The sequence below is a fragment of the Oreochromis aureus genome, linkage group 15 (assembly GCF_013358895.1).
Source record: "Oreochromis aureus strain Israel breed Guangdong linkage group 15, ZZ_aureus, whole genome shotgun sequence".
NCBI classification, from domain to species: Eukaryota; Metazoa; Chordata; class Actinopteri; order Cichliformes; family Cichlidae; genus Oreochromis; species Oreochromis aureus.
In genome coordinates, this window is record NC_052956.1 from 30285271 (window position 1) to 30309664 (window position 24394).

General features: G+C 39.4%; 1 protein-coding gene across 1 annotated transcript in view; it reads right to left on the minus strand.

The window, feature by feature from the left end:
* Nucleotides 1-787: 787 nt before the first annotated feature.
* lama4 (laminin, alpha 4) overlaps nucleotides 788-24394 on the minus strand; it is a 31704-nt gene continuing 8097 nt past the window's right edge. Inside the window, exons 6-40 of the mRNA XM_039598970.1 lie at nucleotides 24202-24302; nucleotides 23094-23274; nucleotides 22023-22106; nucleotides 21767-21918; nucleotides 21042-21152; nucleotides 20679-20790; nucleotides 20377-20541; nucleotides 19596-19789; nucleotides 16993-17109; nucleotides 16248-16396; nucleotides 15670-15811; nucleotides 15484-15577; nucleotides 15264-15380; nucleotides 14474-14659; nucleotides 14171-14310; nucleotides 12407-12571; nucleotides 11685-11830; nucleotides 10689-10851; nucleotides 10465-10598; nucleotides 10021-10192; nucleotides 9684-9815; nucleotides 9446-9588; nucleotides 8902-9031; nucleotides 8603-8740; nucleotides 8327-8460; nucleotides 6863-7027; nucleotides 4918-5065; nucleotides 4618-4811; nucleotides 4327-4516; nucleotides 4087-4242; nucleotides 2772-2931; nucleotides 2204-2331; nucleotides 2003-2096; nucleotides 1396-1515; nucleotides 788-1316 (exon numbers count right to left, since the gene is read on the minus strand). Coding sequence (XP_039454904.1) covers nucleotides 1171-1316; nucleotides 1396-1515; nucleotides 2003-2096; nucleotides 2204-2331; nucleotides 2772-2931; nucleotides 4087-4242; nucleotides 4327-4516; nucleotides 4618-4811; nucleotides 4918-5065; nucleotides 6863-7027; nucleotides 8327-8460; nucleotides 8603-8740; nucleotides 8902-9031; nucleotides 9446-9588; nucleotides 9684-9815; nucleotides 10021-10192; nucleotides 10465-10598; nucleotides 10689-10851; nucleotides 11685-11830; nucleotides 12407-12571; nucleotides 14171-14310; nucleotides 14474-14659; nucleotides 15264-15380; nucleotides 15484-15577; nucleotides 15670-15811; nucleotides 16248-16396; nucleotides 16993-17109; nucleotides 19596-19789; nucleotides 20377-20541; nucleotides 20679-20790; nucleotides 21042-21152; nucleotides 21767-21918; nucleotides 22023-22106; nucleotides 23094-23274; nucleotides 24202-24302 — 5003 coding nt within the window. The 3' untranslated portion in view covers nucleotides 788-1170. The remainder of the gene's footprint in view (nucleotides 1317-1395; nucleotides 1516-2002; nucleotides 2097-2203; nucleotides 2332-2771; nucleotides 2932-4086; nucleotides 4243-4326; nucleotides 4517-4617; nucleotides 4812-4917; nucleotides 5066-6862; nucleotides 7028-8326; nucleotides 8461-8602; nucleotides 8741-8901; nucleotides 9032-9445; nucleotides 9589-9683; nucleotides 9816-10020; nucleotides 10193-10464; nucleotides 10599-10688; nucleotides 10852-11684; nucleotides 11831-12406; nucleotides 12572-14170; nucleotides 14311-14473; nucleotides 14660-15263; nucleotides 15381-15483; nucleotides 15578-15669; nucleotides 15812-16247; nucleotides 16397-16992; nucleotides 17110-19595; nucleotides 19790-20376; nucleotides 20542-20678; nucleotides 20791-21041; nucleotides 21153-21766; nucleotides 21919-22022; nucleotides 22107-23093; nucleotides 23275-24201; nucleotides 24303-24394) is intronic.

The window sequence follows — 24394 nt, forward strand, 5'->3', positions numbered from 1 at the left end:
TGTTTTTAAAAGCAGAATAAAAACATTTATGACCGTAACCTATATTTTGTCAGTGATGTTACATTATGGTTGAATGTTGTGTCTCAGCGTGAGTGCCAAATTAAGGTAGGCAGGATCTTTTTCCAAAATTAAAACAATTATAAGACGAAGAGTTTTCAACCAGTTTTCCAGTGTTTTGCCATGGTATTTATTGCTTGTCTGTGATTAGGCTTCCCAGTTATTTCACCTTATGTCTTAACTGTCGTGAAATATTTCCCCCCTGAAAATGATGTTCTTCTGAGTAAAAACAAAATAAAAAACAAACATTTTTGAAAGAAAAGGAAAAAAAAAAATTACTGAACACTTATTATGACTTTTCACCTTGCATCACGAGCATGCTCTAATTTCCACGCCCACATAAGGCATACAGTCATTGGCCACTTTGATAGGTACACTATTCAACCGCTAACAGCTCTTAAACTGCTGATCTGCTTGGATTGTTGTGTATGTGTGTGTGTGTCGCCATCTAGTGGCTGATTAAACTGACTGCAAACAAGTTAACTACCTTCAACAAGATTGTGACAGTGGTTTAATTTTCATCATTGGGTGGACAGTTTGGATGTACATGTCACTGGACTGTGGGACAAACCAAAAGAAAACACTCCTGTGTTCTGACTATTTTTAATTTACTGAGTATATCTGTGCATTGTTGCATGCATATATGAGGTTGTTAATCAGTCTCAGCTGATTTTGGTGTTAATGAAATGAACAAGTGCACTATAGGAGAAGACACGTAAAAAAGCTTCAGTGGAGGTAAAATGTTATTTATTATCAGAAATAAAACAGTACAAAAGGAAAGCTTTGAAAATGAACTTATACAAAAAACACATGTGCCATCAAGATTATGAAGTAAAGGAACATACAGTAACACAGTAACGTTAGTGTACGTGTGTGTGTGTGTGTACTTCACACTGTGGACTGGAGGAATCAGTCTGATTTGTTTATTTATAAGGGGTGTTTGCTTTAATTGAATTGACGTTTTGGTCATACTCTTGGTGGAAGTGAAAAACAAAAACTGACAACTTCTACACAAAAAGCACACAAATGTGTCAGAAAGTAAAAAGACTGATGATACGGGGTTTCTACCATGTATTTGGTCATTGCTTTGCTGAGCTAGATATCACAGAAATCTTATGATGCTGGACAGGTTCCAACACTGACAGCTCCGCTGACCAGGACCGCTTTGCTGAAGTTTACTTGGCTGTTGTTGATTGTCAGGTTTCTCATGCAGCCCACATAGGCCTTCCTGGTAGCAGCACTTTCTGGAAGAAAACCATCTGAGAGGAGGTAGAAGGCATTATTAACAGCTTTATACCAACAGGACAAAATCAGGAGGAGCGACTGTCACCAGCTCACCTGGAGTGCCACCAATAAATACGGGCTTTCTGCTATCTGTGGAGCTGGGGCTCAGAGGTCCCACCACATGGTTGATCTCAGAATCCACATCCAGCTGGACAACGTTGGCATCCCGTATCACTGAAACCAAACATGACAGAACGCTTTCATTAAACATTAAACTTGACTGGCTGCTGTAAAATTTTTTTTAAAAATTATTATTTTTTTCATTATGACACAAAAAAGCGGTGGTGCCTCTCGCCCTAAGACAGCTGGGATAGGCTCCAGCGCCCCCTGCAACCCTGAAAAGGATAAGCGGAAGCGAATGGATGGATGGACACAAAAAGAATAACCGAGCCCATTAACTTCTTGACACAGAAAGCTATTTTCAGTCAGTCTTTTTGAAACCACAGACCTCGCCCCCTGGTGGTATTTAAATAGAATGCTGGATTAAGGCATTTGTGTGTTTATTCCTTTTTCAGACGTGGAAGACGTAACATTGCACATACAATATACAATGTCAGATTATTTTTCAGAGAGTGATGTTAGTGTAACATTACCAGTGCTGCCACAGAACACATCAGTTCTGAATAATAAACCTACAGTGTGATCACAGAGGAATTCTTACCGGTAATTTTGTGCCAACTGCCCGAACACACTCCCTGTTTTGGTGACACCTTTGTGAAGAACTCACGAGTCCCATCATTTACAAGAACCACCACCTGCAAAAACACTAATGCTATAATCTGTCTAGAAGACGACAGTTCTTTTGAACAAAAAAACTTAATTTGAACCAACACAAATGTGTGTATTTTGCGTAAAAACGTACCGCTCCTTGATGAATGTACACAGTGAAATAGTCATCTGCTGAGTGCACATGTAGTAGCACCCCTGATGCCACACGAGGGCGCACCTCCATCACCAGCTCAAACCTCAGTCCCAGGTTGAAAGAATCGTCTGAATTAGGAGGAAGATGACGTGAGGTCTGAGTTATTCTTATTTATTATGGCCCCATAACCCTTTAGCTATGTTCATCAGTTATTCTGAGATGGGTGCGAGTATGAAATCATTTGAGTCCTGAGTTTCTTGGGGCTCTCAGCTTTGCCTTTTCCTCTTTTGTGCTTCTTTAACAGTCACACACTTTTACCACAGCTGCACTGAAGCTATCGAGTTCCCTCAGCCAGCCACACTCTCCTTGTGAACACGAGAGAGACTGTGGGTCTTGTGAGGCTAATGAACTGTGTCATTTAACAGATGCTCAGTTTGCAAACAGTTGCAGATAGTGGAAAAATATGTGTGGTGTTACTCACTGTGAGAAAGATTGCACAAAACTCTGCATACAACATATTTCTAGGTTACAGAAAAATGACACAGATGTGAAATTGCTAGAAACACACCCAGGACAATGTATCCTCCTTCTTCTGAGAAGTATGTTCCTCCCTCAGAGACTCCATCAAAGCATGGAGTGACCCCAAATGTGTCTGCCACAGAGGAGAGCTGCTTTCCATCAAGCTGAAGGTTCTTTATACAGCCAGTAAAGCTGTATGCAGAGTTTCTCTGAAGGGAGATGAAAGATAACAAAAAGAATGACTAAATAAGATAATCCACACAGAAACAAACCTAAAAAAGCATCACAGAATATTTTAAAGAACTACTAAATAACACATCCACTTATCCACAGTAGTGCTCATATACTGGTTTTCTACTCTAATGTACTAAGTACTGAAAGTGCTTTCTACTACAAGCCTCAGTCACATACACATCAACACAGTACTTTTACTCTAAGTGCTCTGTCTAACATTCATGCACACTTTCACACTCCAATGAATGCATTGGGTTCAGTTTCTTCTGTCTTGCCCAGGAATACTTCAACATGTAGGGTGGAGGAGCTGGGGACTGAGCCACTGACCTTTCAGTAGACAACCTATAATGGTAGAGTAGAGCTCTACTTACAAGCAACACAACAAACTCATGCTCACTACAGTGTATTTGAAGACCCTGCAGCCCTATTTGGTCTGGAATGACTAGTGGCTCTGTATGGCTAATGATTGCTAATGCTAAGCAAAGTTGTAGTTAAGTGAATGTAGCTGTGCAATCTTAGTGGTCTGTTTGCAAACTTTGCGACTCTTCTCTTATAAGCTTATCTTATGTAATTTCAGCATTTAACAGTAATCCACACATTTGACCATAGTAGTTGTCATATAAGCTGTCTTTAAAGCTGCATTAATCAGTATTTTCATACTAAGACTGAGTCATTTGAAGACATTGCTTTTAGGGTCACACCCCACAGAGAATTATCACATGACCCTTTTACATTTTATCAGCTTACAGTGAAATGGAGTTAGTACATCAGAAGAATGCAGCAATTATTATTTTAAACTGTTAGCTAAAGTCATTCTTATTCATCAGGAACGATCTCTGAGTGCCTTGTGCTCCACCCACGTCTGAAAAGCAGCCAATTTTTGAACAGTGGGATTAATTGGAAGAAGAGTGGCTCCACTATTTTAGCTCCAATACTCGAAACTGAGAGGAAACCTTCTTTCTTAGGGTCACAATAGTGGTTTCCTCTTGTCTGTGGGAACAGACAGGGCTGGATGTCCACACATGTTCCGGACAAACATAGGGCTATAAATAAAGTCCTTTAAAAGATTCCAGTTGTCCCATTTTTTTCTGTTGTTTAATGTTTTTCACATGGCAAATTTTGACTTGTACCTGAATATTCTTCTGGGCTCTCCCTGCAGGAACTCCTCCAACATAGAGGGGGCCGCTGATGTGCCAGGAGACATTGTTTCCCTGAATGCTGTCTTCCAGCATTGTGAGCCCATCAACTATTAATCGCCCCACATTCCCATCACGGATAAAAATAACCTTTGGGATGAGAAGAGGTTGTCTCTTACATTAACAAACACCCATGCTGGCATATTCAGTGATGGAATGAATTCATGAACTTACACTGTGCCAGGAACCATCATTGTATTTGTCTTCACTCTTGATTTTAACTCTTTGGTCTCCTACATTAAAAGTGTACAGAAGTTTCCCATGGGCCAGAAAGAGTGCCATGAAATTGTCCTCTTGGGCATCAGATACATAAAAGATGAGGCCAAAAGATGAGTGGGTCTTCATTGACAAGGAGAAGTGGGACCTGGAAGAACAAATATGCATTTAATCACACATGGAGACAAAAGAATATGTGCAGCTTTAAGCAGACATGACACTGAGGTTAAAGTTCTTGTCTTGATCTACCTCTGAGAAAGGGAGTCTGGGAAGTCTGCGTAGTGCTGCCTGCTGTTGGCAATGCTGCCGAACCGGAAGGCGTGGTGAATCGATTTGGGACTTGAGGAAAGAAAGCAGGACTTGATGTTTGGCTCTGCTGATTCCTGGTCATCACTTCCTAGCTCAGTCAGCCCTGGGGGGAGGCTAGATTTATCTCTGGTGACCTACGAGAACATTTATTAAATATCAGGTAATCAGCCAGCCCAAAAATGTTTGTAGAACACATTCATATTTAACTAAGGTCTGCTGTATGTGCTATTTTCACTTCACCTTTTGTGACTGTTTGGTTCCAGAAGTGTTAGCCCTGTGCCTTGACAGCAGTGCAGCTGGAGGTTGCTGTACAGGACAGCCCTCCAGGGAAATCTGGACCTTCTCTGGGTATCTCTTAAAGTCCTCAGGCTCAATGTCCAGGTCTAGTCTACAGTGACACGGCAGAAGTGTCAAACACTCTCAACACATTATTCATTGAATAGACTGTATATAAAAGATGAAAGCACTAACCATAATGTCACCTTTGGTTTCAGCAAGTGTTTTGGCTCCCAAAATATTGTGAGTTGGTTTTTGTTTTGTTTTGTTTTTGTTATTATTTTGAATAGCCAGAAGTGAATATAATTTATATAGATGAAAGGAGGAATTACTAAGTTGCCAGCTAATGCTAGCAATTCTCCAATACAGATACCTTTCAATTAATGACAAGTAACAAATTAAACATCAGTTTTCACTCATGTCTTTATCCTGTCTTCCTTCTCTCACCTCAACTGGTTGCGGCAGATGGCTGCCCCTCCCTGAGCCTGGTTCTGCTGGAGGTTTCTCCCTGTTAAAAGGGAGTTTTTCCTTCCCACTGTCACCAAAGTGCTTGCTCATATAGGGTCATATGATTGTTGGTTTTTTTCTCTGTATGTTTTATTGTAGGGTCTACCTTACATTATAAAGTGCCTTGAGGTGACTGTTGTTGTAATTTGGCGCTTTATAAATCAAACTGAATTGAATTGAATTAAAACTAAAGCACAAACTTTCTGAATGGTGTGTACCACACACCCACACAGATAATCCATTAAAAATGCTAACCAAACCACGCAAACACAGTGAGTGATCCATTTCTCCGAGTCCAAATTGTGGAGTTGAGGTGTAGCACACTACAATCAACTACAGTTGCCACTGTCAGTACACTTATCAGCCAAAGTGACCCCGCCTGTGGTACTTGTCAAAATCCAAATGGATGAGTTATGAAAAAAAATAACCCACTCTAGATGGTGGAGTTAGGGCAAAGCTATGTATCTATCTCAGTGTTTCCCAGCCACTGTGCCGCGGCACATAGGTGTGCTGTGAGAAGTGATCAAGTGTGCCTTGGAAGATTATCGGGTTTCACCTCATTAGTAATTTACGTGACCGGTGTGAGTAACGGGCAGAACAATTACGTTCTCTTCCACTAGAGTGCAGTACAACTACCTGCTTTAATTAAATGGGTTGCCAACTGCCAGTAAAACAGAAGAAGACGAAGAAGAACTTACATAATAGTCATGCTGTGAGACGACGCCGTGTGTAATAGCAATAGATAAATATCTGAAAAGAAAAAGTAGTCAATCTGACCTGGGTCCTGGAGAAAAGTCTGACCCAGATGAAGGCCCTAGCATGAGTATTGGTCAGAAGAAAGCAAACAAGGTATACTGGTATCAAACTGAGACAATTCTGCTATGCCTGGTGCGTGGGAAAAAACTATCATTATGCTTTTTGTGACATTTTTGTTTGGTGGTGTGTCGTGTGATTTTTCTAATGTGAAATATGTGCCGTGGCTCCAAAAGGTTGGGAAACACTGATCTATCTATCTAGCTGTGAATGGCTTTTTAACATTTACTTCACTAGGACAGTGGAAGACACACAGTGAATGGTCTCAGGGCAGATTCAAACTAGGTGTCTGCATTAACCTCACAATACATTTGTCACTTACTCAACCGAGTGAGCTAAATGAACACTCTGCAATAATACGGCTTTCACCATAGATGGTAGAATTACCTACAGGGCCCGCTATACGGTTTACTTAACCAAACTGTAAACATGTTTTTTAATGCTGCTAAATATGGTAACATGCATTTTTTTGGGGCATTTTTATATTTGCTAAATTTTTCATCCCTTTAGCAGCAAGCTCCATCTCCTCACAGTTTAACTTGAAATAACATAATACCCCCTATTTTACTGGAGAGAGGGGGTGACTTACCTGTTGATGTAGGCATAGCTGATGCAGCCCGTGAAGTTCTTGGAAGTGCTGCTTGGAGATCCTCCATAGTAGAAAGTCTTCACATCAGAATCGTATGACGATCCCACGGCCGATGCTGGCCGCTTCTTTAACTGCTTGTCTTCGTCATCCACCAGCAATGAGTACCTGAAGTAAGGAGTTGAAGCCCTTCAGAAGCTTTTCTTTAGTTGTTGATGCGCCCCTTTGGGTGCAGGGGCGTATGTGACATTAACTTGTCACCCATGTTTATAAAAGGATCACCAGATCTTATCAGAGATGCAGGCATGCACTGCACTAACGTGTTGAACAATCTCATGATACATCATAACATCACATGGTGCTGTTGTCTGTTTTTTATTGCCTGTTTGTCTTATTCTCGTGCTGCTGTTCTTATTTGTTGTTGCATTGCATTTCTATGCCACATGCAGTGTACCACATGCTGTAATTGTTGAAGATATATAAGGTCTGCTGAAATGTTACAAATGTATGCCATCTGTCTTTTTAGCTCTAATATCCGCATATTTAACATCTTTGACTAACTACTATCAATAAACAAGTAAATTGATAAAATGTGATAATTAATAATGTTTAATGTTTAACAAATTTCCCACATGTGGGACTAATAAAGGTTATCTTATCTTATCTTACTAAATGACAAATGCATTTGCAACTTTACAGTAATCCAGATGATGTCCATTGATCATGTTTAGAATACTTATTTTAAAGCACATGTTAGCTGGTGGATGTAGTGGCTGTGGTCTAATTCTTTTACTGGTTAGTTGTGTTTTTGCATTCACATTTTCTAGCTGTTTGGAAAAAATTGTGGTTTGGATTAAACTGCAACAAGCTGTGACTAAGATCTTTCTCAGTGTTGCTGTAAAGCATACATAATGGATCCGATACCAAAACAGGCTGACGTCTTTCAGAACCTAGCAATTTAAAATAATGAGATAAAATAATTTCTGTATGACAAAAACTATGATCTAAATGTAATTGTGTAATATTACTGAGTATTTGCTTTTTGTCATTATACTTTATTTACTGTTAACAGTAAAATAAGAGTTTACTAAAGTTTACTGTGGGGATAAAGGTAGGAGCAAGTAAACAGAATATATTAGATGTTTTGGAGTTAAAATCCAATAGATCACAGATGAACCGCTTTGGGTTATCTCTTTTTTACCAAAAACCTATGATGCCAAAAAGTATGAGTTAAATGCTTGAAAGGTAACATCTTGTCTTTTTAGTGTATGGTTAACCCCCCAAACAAACAAAACCCACCACTAACACGTGGTTAAGTTCCTGTATGAAGGTTCAACCAATGCATTCATTCTTCTTTTGAGACTTTATTTAAATGTATATAATCGAGAGGAAACAGAATGTGGAGCCTCAAAGACTAACACAGATGTGCACCAACAGCAGCTGCCAACAGTTAAGTTAAATACTTACTTCTGATTGTTCACTGAAGCTAGTAAGAAGTGCGACCTTCCATCATTGTATTGTTTCTTGTGTGATTTGACCTTTACGCCTCTGTTGTTTAGGACCACTGCACCATTCTCCAGGGAGATACTGAACTCGTCAGACTGAAGCAAAATAAATTTTTTTTCATCAGGCAGCGCTTAAAAAAGACAACGTTGCTTTAACATTGCAAAAGCATTCGTTTTGCATTTGAAAATGCGCGTCCTAACACACAGTAAACATGTATGTACACGTAGGTGTATTTACCCCTTCATTGTGGTAGAACAGCAGTCCACTGGGCTGCAGTGTTCTGAAGTTGAGTCCGCCCTCAAAGTTGTCAAAAGGTGAAATCTTTGCTGTGGAACCGAGGTAACTCTTTCCAGAGAAATAAGCTTTGCGTGACATCTGTCAAGACGAAAACACATTTCAGTGGCAATATGGGCTAAAGCTGCTGGACTACACTGTGTCTTGTCTGTGCAGATGTGTACTATATTTGGTATTGGTTCCAAAGGGACAGTCACATTGTGTTATCACTTACGATGTGACCTGGTAGATGCACAACTTACAAAGGACTCCTCTGGGCAGCCGCTGCTAATACCAATGGTGCCAGGCTCTTCCAGCAGGTTGAAGTCTTTTTTCTGGAACTGGAATCCTTTCACGCAGCCCTTCAGGCCAACCACAGAGGACAGCTCTGGCCTGTGGGAACACATATATTTCAAATTTAAAGCTGCAAGAAACAAAGTCAGGAAGTTAAAAAAGAAAACTCTATCTACTCCAAAAGTTCTGCTGTTAGAGAGGAAGGTGCAGTCTCCGGAAGCAACCGAGAAAAACTAACCACTTATTTAAAATGACATATTATGCAGTTATTGTTGGAGACGGAAAGCAACTTTCTGGGCATGTGATGAAATAACCCAAATTTTAAATGATGTATTAGCTCTAATGTAGTCTCCACATATTCTACAAAAAGCTGTTAACAATAAGAATAGAGATGATAAAGAATAGAGTTATTTCCATTTGGAGTAATTTATAGTTAGCTGGATGGCTATATCTTGGGACTTAAATCATAAATACTATTATATTATTCTTTGTTTGCATGTATGTTTAGCTCACCTGGATTTCAGGATGCTGGAGGGAGCTCCACCAATGTAAATATCTGCAAAGGGCAGGGTAGTTTTTGGGTTCTCCATGGACTTAACATGACTCTTATCCACCAACAGTATAACCTTCTTTGACTGATGGTAGATCACTGACACCTGAGGAAATGTCCCATCACAGACAGCTATTGTAAGACATTCGCATTTTTAACTTGGGATCATTTAAGAGTTTTAATAAAGACACAAAAAGCTACCTCGTGGTATTTTGCATCATTTATTTGCAGCTTTGCTAAGTTGTTCTCTAAAAGCTTTGGCCCGTTACTGAAGCCAAAGTCATACATTAGACGCAGGATGCCGTTCTTTAATTCCAAAAGAAAGAATTTATCCTGAAAAAACAGAAATGAAACATATTTATATTGGCCTTATACAATTCTCATAAACCAGTTACTGCTGATCATTATTATAGGGCTTATTATGAGAATAGAAATGTTAGCAGTTGACCTGCTTTACAGACGGGTAGCACATGGGTAAAAAAACAAACAAAAAAGCTTTTGAGATGTGAGACTCTTGCTAGTTTTCCAGATGACTTACCTCATTGGCCATGAGGAAAAGTACACCATCACTTGCGATAGTTCGTACTGAAATATCAAATCTTGTGACAACAGTAAACTTCCCCCTCCTCTCAATATTACTGATGAGTGCGTAGCCTTTTCCATCAAATAGATAGCTTGCAATGCGACTCTGTGAAAATGCCAACTTGTACCTGAGAGCAGAGTTGGAAACATGATTTGATACTTTAGACAATTTCAAACCATCAATGTGACAAATTAAGTTAAGATACACCCCTTGAAAATCAGACAGGCAGGTACTAAATATGAACTGGTGTTTGAGATGTCAAAAAATGTCAGAGTTCTGTAGCAATGTTCAGGTAAGTTGTGTTTAAATTTTACAGTGGGTGGTCAATGCTTGTTGAACTTGTATATTTTTTGCCCTTGAGACCCTTTGACACATACATTTAGACATGCAAAAGTTTACCTGGGACACGGTGGAGATGTGGTTAGATTTATTTTGTGAGTCTGTTTGAAATTGTAAAGACTGATGACGTCGTTGTTCAACGATGACAATTCAATACAGCCCACGAAAGGTGCAAGATCCAAAGGAGGTGGAAGCTGGTTTGCAACAAAGAAACAGTCACATGTCATGTTTCTAAAAGAAAGAAAGATTTCTTTATATTGAAGAAATGTTGTAATTTACATTACCTTGACATCTGGTGGGACACCCCCAACAAAAAACACTAGATCTTGGGGGTCAATGTCAAACAGGGATTCAGTGCCTGGAGCTTCACCTTTCTGGATAAACTTCTGTTCATCAGTGGAGCTCTGACTTGGGACTGTTAGGAAGACTTTTCCATGCCTGCCCAGTCTGCAAGCAAAGATCTGCAAGTTACCACTGTGACCTCCTCCTAGCTTGAACTTCATGAATGCTACCTGCTCAGCTTTCTCAAAATTTGCTATCATATCACAACAGAAGTTAGCCACACTAACTGTGATGTGTGTTAGCAGGATTTCCCTTGTGTTTTGAGGAGAAAGGAAACCACTGGGACCAAGAACACATTTCCAGTTCCTTGTCAAGATCAGTGTATTAGTAACTTAAATAGCAAAGATTTTAAATATAGCCCAACAATATGTATCATTCTATGACTCTATCACGCTCACCTTCTTGAGTGAGTGTAAAGCTAGAAGGTGCTCTAGTATATGGGACATTTTTCCTGGACTTTATATATTTTGACATAAATGGCCCCATAGTGCTGCTACTGTTCAGAAACATGTGATATATGTATATAAATTTTAGTTAGGCCTTTCAGGTGTTGAATCTAGCCCAAACTGGATCCTAACCCTATATTTTATTAAATACTTCAGTTGCCTAGGATTATAATCAGGGTTAGTACTGGGGTTAGGGTCACCTCTGATGACGATTTAGGCTTTAGAGGTTTCAGTCACTTTTGTGTGCTACAACAAATCTGTATGTATGATTTTCAAATAATGCCTAGCACAATTAAAATGGCAACCACTTTTGGTTAAAGATTAGGGTTGTTTTTTTTCTTTTAGCCACATAAATTTGAGTGTTTCAAAGACATAAAAATTCTAAAAAAAAAAAGGGGGCAAATGATAACCCAAAACCCAGCCTACCCCAACCTTAACTATAGATATGCTGCCACTGATCATGTGGATGTTAAGAGGTTAAAGCTCATTTACCTCTCTATTTTGACGTAGTTGAAGACTGCCGGCCATTGGCTGACAGGCTTTGAACTCAATGGGATCTCAATGTCTTCAGCTTCAAGTTTATAGAAAAACACCAGGATGTCATTCTTGGTGGCCAAGCCCATGTAGTCTCTTACACCCTGAAAGCAGGAGCAGCAGAAAACAGGGTGTTCATTTTACTACCAAGGCTTTCACTGTGTCATTTTAAAACACTTCAGCATGTTATAATGGTGGTATGAGTTTCTAACTGTGTGGTGTTACTTTATTTCAGTGTACAGTGGTTTCAAAAGCATAACTATGCATCATTTGTGACCAACTACTGCTGGGCCTATTATTCCACAGTGAAAAACATCACTGCATAGATTACAGTGATGGTAAAATCACCAAGGTGAAGCGCTGTTAAAGAGAACAAAGAGGCCTCACATTGGGTATGCTGTACTGTTTCTATACCCTGGCAGGCAGGGGAAAACAGTATTTATGTAAATGAACTTTGAAGGCACACAGATGCCCCATTGTCTCAGGCGTCTCTTGGACATCTTTTGAAGGGGGCAAATGGGTGCTTTCAAAGCCATTCAATATCATTCTGTTCTCATGATCACAACATGCTATTCATGCACACAAGCTCCTTTTCATCTTTGAAAGTTGGCATTTATTTTATCATAACTGATGACCCAGAAAGAGAAAGGAACAAAATCTATTCTGCCTGGATTCCTCACATTTCTGTCTCCCAAGTATAGGATGATTCGGTCCTCTATGGGATCCTTGTCAGGGTCCACCCTCATGAATAAACTGATGGATGTCATTGTCTTCAGTTCTTCCAAATTGCTGTGAGGATGAACCTCCACTGAGGACTGTCCATTAAATTTCATGGAAACCTGGACCTGGGGCAGAAAATAAAGGAAGAGTCAAGAGGGGATGCTGAAATACTACTTCAGAATTTAAAATGAGAACAAAGCTAACACGTCAGGTGTTTGGACAGTTTTTACTTTTCTTTTCTTTTTGTAGTGGTCACCTGTGTAGACATGGTAAGAAGAAATTTCATTTCTAAAATTTTAAAGAAAAACAAAAAATAAGCAGAAATACAGAAACCATGTGTGAAAACTATGTATACCCAATGATTCAATAGATTATTATCGTATAGAATTTAGGCCCACTCTTTTTTTTCTTTTTACAATATACACAGTTCACTTAAGGTCTGACCACAACATTTCAATTGGGTTGAGGTCTGGACTTTGAGTCATTGCAACACTGATTCTTTTATTTTTCAGCTGTTGTAGATTTGTTGTGTGATGCGATTATTGTCCTGTTTCATGACCCAGTCTCTGCTAAGTTTTAGCTATTGGACAGGCAGCCTCACATCTGACTCCAGAACACGGTGGCATACAAAAAAGTTCATGGTCAACTGGATGTCAGCTCGTGGTCAACTCATGGTCAGCTCGATGACTAAGGTGCCCTGCTCCTCTGGCTGTACAACAAGCCCAAATAATTTCTCATGGGAAGTCTACAGAGTCAAATATTTGCCAGTTTTGTCAATGTTTTAATTTATGCACACACAAATGTTTAAGGTGCAAGGACCTTGGGTTGTTCTTATTAACTAATATCAATTCCTCTAAATATTGTGGTATAACAACATTTTGTTTTATTGGGCCTTAGTTACAGGCTAGCTAAAGCTAACCTCAATGCTCCTTAATTATCATGATCATATATCATCATCTTTTATATTCTCTTATTAATATTTTGTTAGCTTTATTTAGTCTGCTGCTACAGTTGGTGGTTCTGCTTTCTGTTTTTGTGTTGTATTGCTATATTTACTATTTTACTATTTTTATTTAATAATTTCACTTTTTCCCCTTCTTTTAGTCCAGCAAAACAATTTTTTTAATTGAATGTCAGGGTCCTGGGTCTGAGCGACCCAGGATCCCTGAGCAGTTATGGACTTGTTATATGTATTTTTAGTGTTGCTGCCCCTCTTCTCCATGCTTGTAGATATGAGTGTGTGTGTGGGTGTGTGTATGGGTGCAGGTGTGTCTGAACACTTGTTTACAGGCGCCTTCATTTACCACACTGTAAATAAACGCACTGTTGATATTCAGAGCTCTGCGCCTGGGTCCCCCTTTCCCTACATCTGACATTGAAAGTGTTTAAAATTTTGTCAGATAACTTTTTACAATTGACTGCACCACATGGCATGATTTTAAGCAGCTTTATACTAGCCACAGCTGCTGCAAGCCACTTTGAAATCCACTTCCAGTCCAGCTGATCCTTATATAATTTGCCTAACTGAATCAATGTGATGTTGCTGTTCTCCCTCTTTTGTCTTTTCTTCTATGGCTCAACATAAAAGGGTAGGAGGGGTGCAACAACAGAGCCATGTCATCAAATATAAAATGATTGCACATGGAAGTCAGTCATCCTTTGCTATAGTGGTAATGACTAAATTGGGATATCATTACTAAGTGTGTCAAAAGGAATGAACGAACTTTCTTGGCCACACTCCGGGCCTGGGCTATGAGCTCTCTGATCCTCATGATGTTGGTGGTCACATTGTTGACAGGCTTCTTATCCTCAACAAGCTTCAGCTTGTCCAGCAGGGTAGGAACAAGCAAATTCAGGTTCTCCACTGCCAAAAAATAATGAAGAAAAATCAACTTTAAATGTGGTGTGGAAAGGAACTGTAAGTCAAAAAAGCCGATAGGAATAACAATAGCTAACATGAAAACCAGTATAGTGTGTTCTACTCATTAAATACAAATCTCATAAAATGTAGTAATTTTGATATATACCTGCTTCCCCTGCAGAGGCAACAGCCTGTTCATAGGCAGCTGTGGAGTATTCGTTATTTTTCATGTTGTTGTTCCACTCCTCTACTTTGCTGCTAATGGGGGTGATAGATTGAAGAACTTCCGCTGAGCGATTCAGAGTCTCTGAAGCCACTTCTGAGGTAAACTCCAGACGTTGTGGTGTTCTGTCTGAAAATTAGTGCACATTTATAACAAACTGCAAATTCGCATGTTAGCAACTAAAGCATTCAGTTGATGGAGATTTCTGCCAATGTCCTCCTTAGTCCTGATAATGTGGAAACTTTAGGGTAAAGAACTAATTTGGGTCCGTATTGCCAAACTATGGGAAAAAAATTACATACATATATATCTGTGAAGTGAGGCTGTCCGTACATATTTTTAAAATAGGGGAACAGAAATTGTGGGCGCATGTAGCTAAATGAGTTACTAAACCATGCACACAGACTAGGAAACTGCACAAACCTAAATGCAGAATTTTTGTATGGAAGAAGAAAAGATTATTCTTAAGACAAAGTGGGCCATATGCTAGGTTTTTATGCTAGCTGATAACAGATCACAATGTCATCATAGTTTATTTGAGAAGGCTGAACACATATTGTTCCTAATATGCATTTTGTGTGTATGTTATTTATTTTTTATCACACATTCAATTGGAAAACCTAGCAAGGCCTGCCTTGTTAGCTATTCCAACTGTTCCAGTCTGTGTGATAAACTATGGTTCAAACATGCCATAGGCCTCCTTCTGAAACGTATAAGAAAAGTATATTCTTACCTGTTTGGAGTTCACTGATGTCCTGCACAATTTCTGAGAGTTTTTTCATGTTGTTTTCCATGGTCTCTTTGGTCTCCTCAATGTATTTTAGTTTGTCAGCCACCTCATGTTTTAGCTCTGTGACAGAAAAAATGCATTACACAACAAAAATACGATGAACAGTATACAGCTTAAATATCACTAATATGTCCGTAATATATAATTCTGTTGAGATCCGTACCAATTTGCTCTGAACGCAGTGTAACAGATTCCTTGAAAACATTGTCACTCTCTATTATGAGATATTCAAGCTGCGCATTGATCCCACTAGTGGCCTAAAAGACAAATGTATGAAGAAAAATAACAAAGACTGATAGAAAGTTGAATGCAGTAAATGAATGCCGCAAAACTGCATGATCTGACATACATCTTCAGCTCTTTCGGATAAGTTGAAGGTGGTGAGTGAGGTGATGTTGGCATCATCAACGTATTTCACTATGTTGTTGTAGACGTTGGCAGCGGTTATAGCCCTCTGTACAAAGCCATTGGCGTCACTCTTTCTCAGGTCCCTGGGGGGAGACAGTGTGATTCAACTCAAGTGTTCATAGTCTGCTACCTCAAGCTCAGAGCAGAACATGGACTGCTGTCACTAGTCGCACTGCAAGACAGCAGCATCAGAATCTGTCCACTCTCTGGAGAGGCAGCTGATTCCTGCTTCACAATGCATATATGACATTACTTAACAACTAATGTATTGTTTCAAAGTGTGTGTATTCCATATGTTTATCATTGTCACCAAAAACAAGCAAAGAAACTGTATTATTCTAACATTATATATGATCGAAATTAGGAAAAACTTCATAGGTCTCAATTAAATACTATATGAAGCATGAAATGTTTAATAAGTTTAATAAATGGTTCCTATCTGGACAAAAGTCTACTAAAAGCTACGATGTCCAACTGTGTGACTGTGCTACATAGGTTTTTTTCAGATGGGTGTCTCACTCTTCCAGCTCATTGGCTTGTCTCTCCAGCCCCTCAGCGTGTTTGTCAGCCTTCTGAACCAGATCTCTGTCAACCAGTGAGAGGCGCTCCGTCTTCTCTGTCAGCTTTTGGCTGGCGCCATCGATTGCTGCATGGTACTCAGTCACGTTCTGCACACAGATGCACATAACAACACACACACACACACACACAAATATCTCAATTACCTCGAGACGTGGTTTCATGTTCCAGCCTATTACACTGAGTAATCTCTGCTTAGCATAATATGCTGGTAACTACTGTAGGTAACAATATCAGAAAAGATTTTTTAGCTTGAGATTATTTCAAGTCCAAAAAGCTACAATGTGCACAGACACACACACACGCTAACATTGTTACTTTCAGATTATTGCAATTCCCTCCAGAGTAACTTAATACAGAGCTACTTGACTAAAACAGGAAAGCACTTTGAGAATGCTGCTTATTCAATTTTCTTTCCAGCAATCCATAAATTGCTTCCAAATCAAATTGCCCAGCAGTGCATTGTAACACAGACCAGGTCAAGCCATAGGAATCATTTCTGGAATGAATTCAATTTAATCCTTGGGATATTGAGATATTGCAACCCCAGTTGGCACCGTGTTAGATTATGCTACCTTTGTATGATATATAGCCTTTGTTCAGTAGGCCATAAAGAAACCTGACCATCATTATAAAAATAGGGCCTGAGATATTTTTAGTCTCATCAGACCCTAATTCGCCTCACCTTTCCCAAAGCATCCACTTCAGCCACAGTTCTCTCTGTTTGGGCGATAAAGTCTCTGGCTGCTTCCAGAGTGTCGTTGACAGTGTCATGGTCCTCCATTAGCCTCTGCAACTTCGCCTAGGATGTAGGAAAAGAAAGAGAGCACCATTTTTTTTTCACCAGAGATTTGAGTCCAGTACTTTTTTGGGGGTTTGTTTGTTAGATATTCTTAACATGTTCTAGGCTTTCCTGCAGATTCTGATGAAAATACTGCTAATAAGTGCCAATATGTGGTTATCATTGAATAGGTTTACAAACATACATATAAATTTCACAAGAAGATTCTAAAGATTTGCCTGTTTAGTCCTGTTTAAAGACTAAACAAATGTTAAAGTGGTTATATATATATTCCCACAGACTTTAAGCCAAGTTTTAAGTCTGATACATTTTTGAAATAACTGCTTTAAAAAGACTAAAGGGCTAAGACACCTTATCACTGGCTTTACTTTGGAAGCAATGTTAATCTTTCATATGCAGCGTAGAAGTATTCGTGTTTGCGTATATTTTTGTTGCAAGTAATTTTAAATGTCACATAGTTAATAGCTATGCTATTTAATAAAAAGTCTTATTTATTGGAATCATAATATTTATGCTGTTCCATTCAGGCAGTATGTTAGGCATGTATGTTACAGATAATAGATTCAGCATCCACACCCCACTTTTAATTTGACCGCATGACTGAGTATTGCACAGAGATGAGATCATCTGATTGGCTGTGGTCAGCCAGCAGCATACAGCAGCATACTGGTGTCGACCAGTCTGCTGAGGCTAGGTAGAGCCCCGGATTAGGAGAGGCTCTGTGTTTGGCTAGGAAGCTATTCATGGCAGACACCCTGATCATGGAGATCCCCACTCCTGATAACACGCATGCTCACAAGTAACCAAATGCAGAGTCCAACAGGAGCTGCTCTGCTACATCCCTGGATTTCAATTATGACCACATGTTTTTATGTCGACAATTAAAATTTTGACTCTATTATAAAAAACAAAAACTGTGCTATAGCTAGATAAAATGTTATGTCCTTTGTTCTGACCAATTAAACTTTAAAATTAATCTTAGGACTCATAGAAATCCATCAGTATCTGGTCTGAAAAGGAGAGATATTGGGCCATTCCATGTCAAGTCAGCAAATTTTTACATTTTCTGCTCAACCGTCTCTAAATTGCCTAGAAATTTTATGGAGTATTCACTAGTTAAAAAAAATATTTGAGCACACACTAGCTAACCAACTTCACATTGCAAAGGCAACTAGTGACAATGTCTGAATGGGCATACATATGGTTATATTTCATAAAAATGCAAAAGAAAACTGAATATTTTTTTAACATGAAATTGTTAGTCACAAAAAGGAAGGAAATTATGTTTTAAATCAACCTTCATGCTGGATTGAACAAACACAACAAGTTAGTCTAGATAGTGTCTCTAGATAGTGTAATCTCAATAGAACAAAATTCTGGAATTTCCAAATGGTATTTTAACGATAACTGAGAACATAATTTTGTTAATTATGTACATATTTTTTTATTTTTATGACCTTTTCCTCTCCTCCTATCCAACCTCTCAGGGCAGATGGCTGGCCTTCCCTGAGCCTGCTGGAGGTTTCTTCCTGTTAAAAGGGAGTTTTTACGTCCTGCTGTCGCCAAGTGCAACAGTGGGTGTCATCTGATTTGAACTTAACCTATTCTACGACTCTGAGACCTACTGCCCTTGAGGTCTCTGATAATTCAAGTAAAGTGTGAAATATACTAAGTGGCATTACAATGTGATGAGAAAAGGGTTCATTTATACAAGTAGTCTTGCAAGGCCAAGCTGCTATGACGAACAACAAGATCCATTCCAACTGAAAATATTTTAAACATTTGCTCTATCATGCAATAGTGTGATGGGAAATTTATGGCAGTGAGAGATATTGCAGATGCTTCAAGGTTATAATGAGGAAGTTATAGAGTAAATGCTTCCCGGATGTTTAAAAAAACACCCCCGCTCTCGGTCTATTCAACATGTACATTATGTGCATCTTAGTGTTTTAGCAGAGCAGTATTTTGTTTTTTTTTCCTCTGGGGATAAGACTCACAGTCATAACTCTGTGAGTTGGCTGGGTGCATCATGAGAAAGTCAGTCATGTTTGTGTGTGTAGGCTGTGGATATTATCGTGGGAAAAACACTTGCATTGCAATGTTGCTTTTTCCCCTGTGCAGGCCCCCTTCTAATGTAACTCCCACAGATGGTTTTAAGTTTCTGTTCTCATCACCTAAATACCACAAGTAATAGAGTTCTCTGACATGACCGGCAAAGTACAACCAGATCTCCTTCTCTCACTGCTCTTTTGCAACTGTGCATTTTGGACTAAGGACACGCTGTACTTGTCTTTAAATGCCAGGTACTAGTGTGAAAAATCACACCTCAACACTGTTTGAAGTATTCTGAGTTGGAAAAAAGAAGAAAGAAGCCATTCTATAGAACTAAAAACTAACAGAGGATCAAACTTAGCACAGAGTGCTGGGCGTAGATGGGAGAGGGAAGTAGGGCACTGTAAGAGCTGAGGGGGGTCACAGGAAATTACCTCATGCCTCTGGAATTTGAGGACACTAGCTCGGTTCTTATTCTCCGTCTCATGGACATTGCTGTCTGCTTTCACAAGAAAGCCTTGAGCTTCTGACAGTCTGCCGGAAAAGCGGGACAAGACCTCTCGGACAGACGGGAGGCGGCTGTTTGTGATCATCAGCTTCTTTTCCAACTGCCGAATGCGGCCCAGCACTGCAAACACGAACAGAAACATTAGCTGAAATTTTATCACCACTGCTAACACATTGGAGTGACTTAGGGTCTGTTTCTGTAGAACTTGTGAGTCTTTTCATCCACAGCAGTTATATTGTAAATGGTAAATGGACTGGTTCTTATGTAGCTAATTTTTACTCTATCTGAGCACTCAAAGTGACCTGCTACATACATTTGTATGCATTATGTGATGCAGCAAATGTTTCTCCTGTATTCTTTTAACCTTTTAACATCTACCAGGTCATGACTGAACCACTGAACCAGTCTCCTACATGCATGTTTGGCCTTACAGTTCTCCTGTGGTATGATTCCATTGGGATATAGGGGGTAGGTATGAACCCAACCCGATACCTTAGAAGGTTGCCACCATTCAGCTCCATGCTAAATAGTTAAGGCCACCAGCCTGTTTTCCACATGTGCATGTTTACAAAAAATGTGCATGCTTTGAATATGAAAATAATGTTCATATAATGTTGCATCTCCAACCCTTGCTCACTACGGTGTAATAGGGATATAGTGAGGTAATCATGTGCAGGTGTTTGCCGTGTAGCTGTTGTGTGTCTTACAGTCATGGGCCTCTGTGGACTCGCCAGTGGCGATTGGTTCTCCTGGAGAAAGGTCTATTTTCCTCATCAAAGCCACTATTTCCTTAGCGTCCTCTGTGTTCTTTCTCACCACCTCAGGATCCACTTCCTGCTGGATACTGTACACCTCCCAATCGTGGATCATCTCTGTATGAACGTGTAACATCAAAACCCAGTTAAGCTAGCTAAAATACATTTAGACGTAGCACACAACTTCACTGTTTAATTCACCGGACACAGAGCAACAAAACAGGCTTTTGCGTTTGAGCTCAGTTGTTCGATACCTTCAATGCGTATGTTTAGATCAGTCAGATTTATGCTGAGCTGTTCAGCGAGTGTGAAGGTCTCCAGTGTGTCATTATCCAACATGTTCCACAGAATGTTCACCACACTTTCCTGAAAAGCCACAAATAAAGAGATAAGTCAAAGCCTAAAATCAAACATTTTAATAAATGTAAATAAATGTAGCATCTTAAATGCTGTGACAGGTTATTATTTATAAAAGCATAAGAATATGCATTGGGAAAGTATGACCTGCAAGTTGATATTGAGTAATATAATTTCTACATTATTCTAAGTGAAAAAATAGCTAGACTGCAGACACACAAACACTAGCTTTAAACATCTAAAGGTTTGATGGTGCTCACCGATTTCCCTAGCTCTCTGATGTCCAGTACCACAACATCTGCGGCCTCTTTCAGCTCCTCAATCTGGGCCTGCACTACAGATGACTTGTTTCTCCAAACTCGATACCCAGTCTGGAAGGAAGACAGGAGTGAAGTAGAAATGGTGAAAACTCACTGCAGGAATTCATGCATCAGAATTTAAATAGCAGCATTTCTGTCTGTCTCTGTAGAAATATCTTACATTCCAAACATTTAAAGCTAAAAATGTAAAGGAAGCTGCAACTATGATAGAGCTAACATTGTAATATATTTGTGCAAAAATAAAGCCGAACTATCAGAATTAATTTGAAGGTAAACGATGAACAGAAACTGAATGTTTTGGGTGTAGTTGCTAATTCTTGCTAATTTGGTGCTATGCAAATTGTATTATTGTAGGGTCTTTACCTTACAATATTGTTGTGATGTGGCGATATATAAATGAAATTGAAAAAAAATCAAATCAAAATAGTAAAGTTGTGAGGTCGAAAACCAAAACAATGAGCTTAAACAGTAATGCTACAGAAGCTAAAATGCTTCATACATTTGTGCGGCAACTGTCAAGCTTCATGACAATTCTTAGATTCATCAATATGAGCAATGTACTTCCCAGCACACATACACTTTTGCACATTATTTGTATAAAAAGGTTTTACTAGTGCAGTTTTATTTTATCTTTATAGCAGTAATACATGTAAATGTGCATGTACCTGCAGTTGATGAGCAGTGTAGTTGTAGTATTTCACTCTATCGTTAGCAGCAGCACCTGTGGTAATGTTCAACACTCCAACTTTTAGCTGGTCCAGTGTCTTATTGGAGTTCTCCATGTCTTTAATCAGATGCCAGATACACTGATCACAAGCTAAAGTCAGGAAAAAGAAGGAAAAACTCAACTTGGATTACAGCTGTTCACACAATTTTCCTTTAGTTAGTGGAATTGCTGCTGCTGTTGTTTGTTGCACTTACTGATGTTGCACAGGTTGACCGTTGAAGGCTCTGCCAGGCATCGTCCTGTATGCATATCACAGAAGCCACTCTCACAGTCACACTCTATTAAAAAAACCCAACAAAAAACAGACACTTCATTCAGTTTAAAATTTTCACCAGCTGGAAACAAGACATGTAAAATCTACAGATGTTCACTTGGCTTGAGGCCTGCACATCTGTCTTGTGGTTTCTTTAGTGTGTGACTCCTTATTTAAGCAGCTGTGTATGTATATAGTTTTGGAATTGGGTGGTGATGTCATCCAACTCTCTGGTGATAGTCACTGGCCACAGAGACTATCACAGCTTCCAGCAGATGTTCCTCTGACACCATTAACACCCGAGGTCGGAAGTAAGAAAGTAAAACATTTACTGTTACTTTCCTTACATTGAATCTTGGGTGTCTGTGCTTTACTTTACTTTGGATTCCTTACTTTTTCTGAAAAGGCTAATTGCTATCAGGTTTAAGACATTTGAGGGGAATACATAAAAGACAATTCTATTATTATGTCCAGCACCTACACAACAGATTAAAAAGGCAAAAAACCCACATCTAATTCATGATGTCAGTCCCTTCTCCGATGGGATCAGGTCTCAGTGTGGATGTGGGTGGGAGACACCCTCTCTACTTTTAATTAGACTTTTAAAATTGAAACCGGCCACAGCAGATGGGCCTGGTTCTATCGAAGGTTTCTTCCTGTTAAAAGGGAGTTTTTCCTTGAGTGTCGAGGTGGCTGTTGAAAAGTAAAACTGAAAAACGCAACACTCTTAACAGCTCAGCAAATTTATATTCAGTTGAATTGGTATTTTTTAAAAAAAATATTATTATATTCCAATTTTTTACCAGAGTGTTTTTAAAAACAATTTTTTGTATTTCTACTTAAGTGAAAAATTTGTACTTTTACCGTGTCCAATGAAGACTACAGCAGCAGTGGGTGTGGGAACGTGAGCATTCAGTGCAGTCTTTTCCTCTGGGAATCTACACTGAATGTTTTTAACAAATGCTGATTATGTCAAGTTATCTGCCCTACTGTGTACAGGCAGATAACTTACTTTGGCAGCCAGAGGGGCTATAGTTCCAGTATCCTGGGAGACAGCGCTCGCAGTAACGACCTCCAGCCCCCGGGCGACATGGACAGCTGTGGGTGAGAGGATGGCAGGTGGACCGGAGGGAAGCTGGCCCACAGTCACACCTCCGACAGCCCTGACAGCTGGAGAAACCCGAGTAGCCTTCCTAGATTACAAAAGTGAAAAACAGTATTAGACTCCAGTTATTGGGTCTTTTCGTTCTGAAGCATGATGTATAGCATGATAATATAAGAGACAAATGCTTTGCTCAGATGTCAAAATACAGTTCGTAGTAACTACTGTAGATCTTAGAATAAAAATGTAGACAAATCATTCAGCTGTAACTGCTTCCATCTTTTTTATATTCTCACTTGAGATTTCAGCTGCTTTCATCTGCAGCTTTCATACTTCATGTAACAGTTGCCCTGTTTTCAGTACTTTTCCCTTAACCTCACAATGACCCTTGCAGACATTTTGTAACTGCAGCTTTTTGTGCTTTTGCTTGAACTCATGTATCGACTTCTTTCGTCTTTCATCTTTTCATCGACACACGCAAACATACACTCACAAAAAAGAAACTAGACCTATTTTAGCTTTTACGTTGGCCTTTTCTTCTAAAGAATATTGGCTTATTTATTATATGTTCTAGTTATTATTCTATTATTACATAGGGAGGAGCTTTGAACTGCCTTCTTGAGTCTGCTCCTCATATGTTCTATGAAGTTTTATCCTGGGCACTGGCTGAGTGATGTAAGGGTGGTCCTGCCCTGTAGCCACTCCATCCCAGTCTCATAACAGAATATGAAATAGTCGGAAAAAGGGTTTCTGTTTGTTTGGGAGGATTAATTTCTAACTTATCTATTTTGACAGAATGTTTGTTTGATGTCAGAAAAAGTTGGAAGGTGTTACCATGGTAGCCAAGAAAACAAAGTGCATTTTAACCCAAACCATAATCTTCTATTATTATTCTTACCTAACCCAGGAACTTGCCTAAGCCTAGTTGTCAGTGCCTAATTGTAAACTAAGGGACACATTTTTATTAATAAAGAAGAAATAAGAGTTGCAATAAAGAAGCTCACGTGCTGTGTCTCACCTCACACTGGTCGCACAGCCGTCCAGTGACTCCCGGCTTGCAGTGACACACTCCTGTCCTGTCATCGCATGAAGAGGTGCCACATTTGTCACACTTGCACTCTGGAAAAGACACGGGATGTATGGAGTGATGAGAACACCAGAGGTCAAATTATGTCACGAGTATGGTGGAAAGGGTTATTTTTGGACTCCCA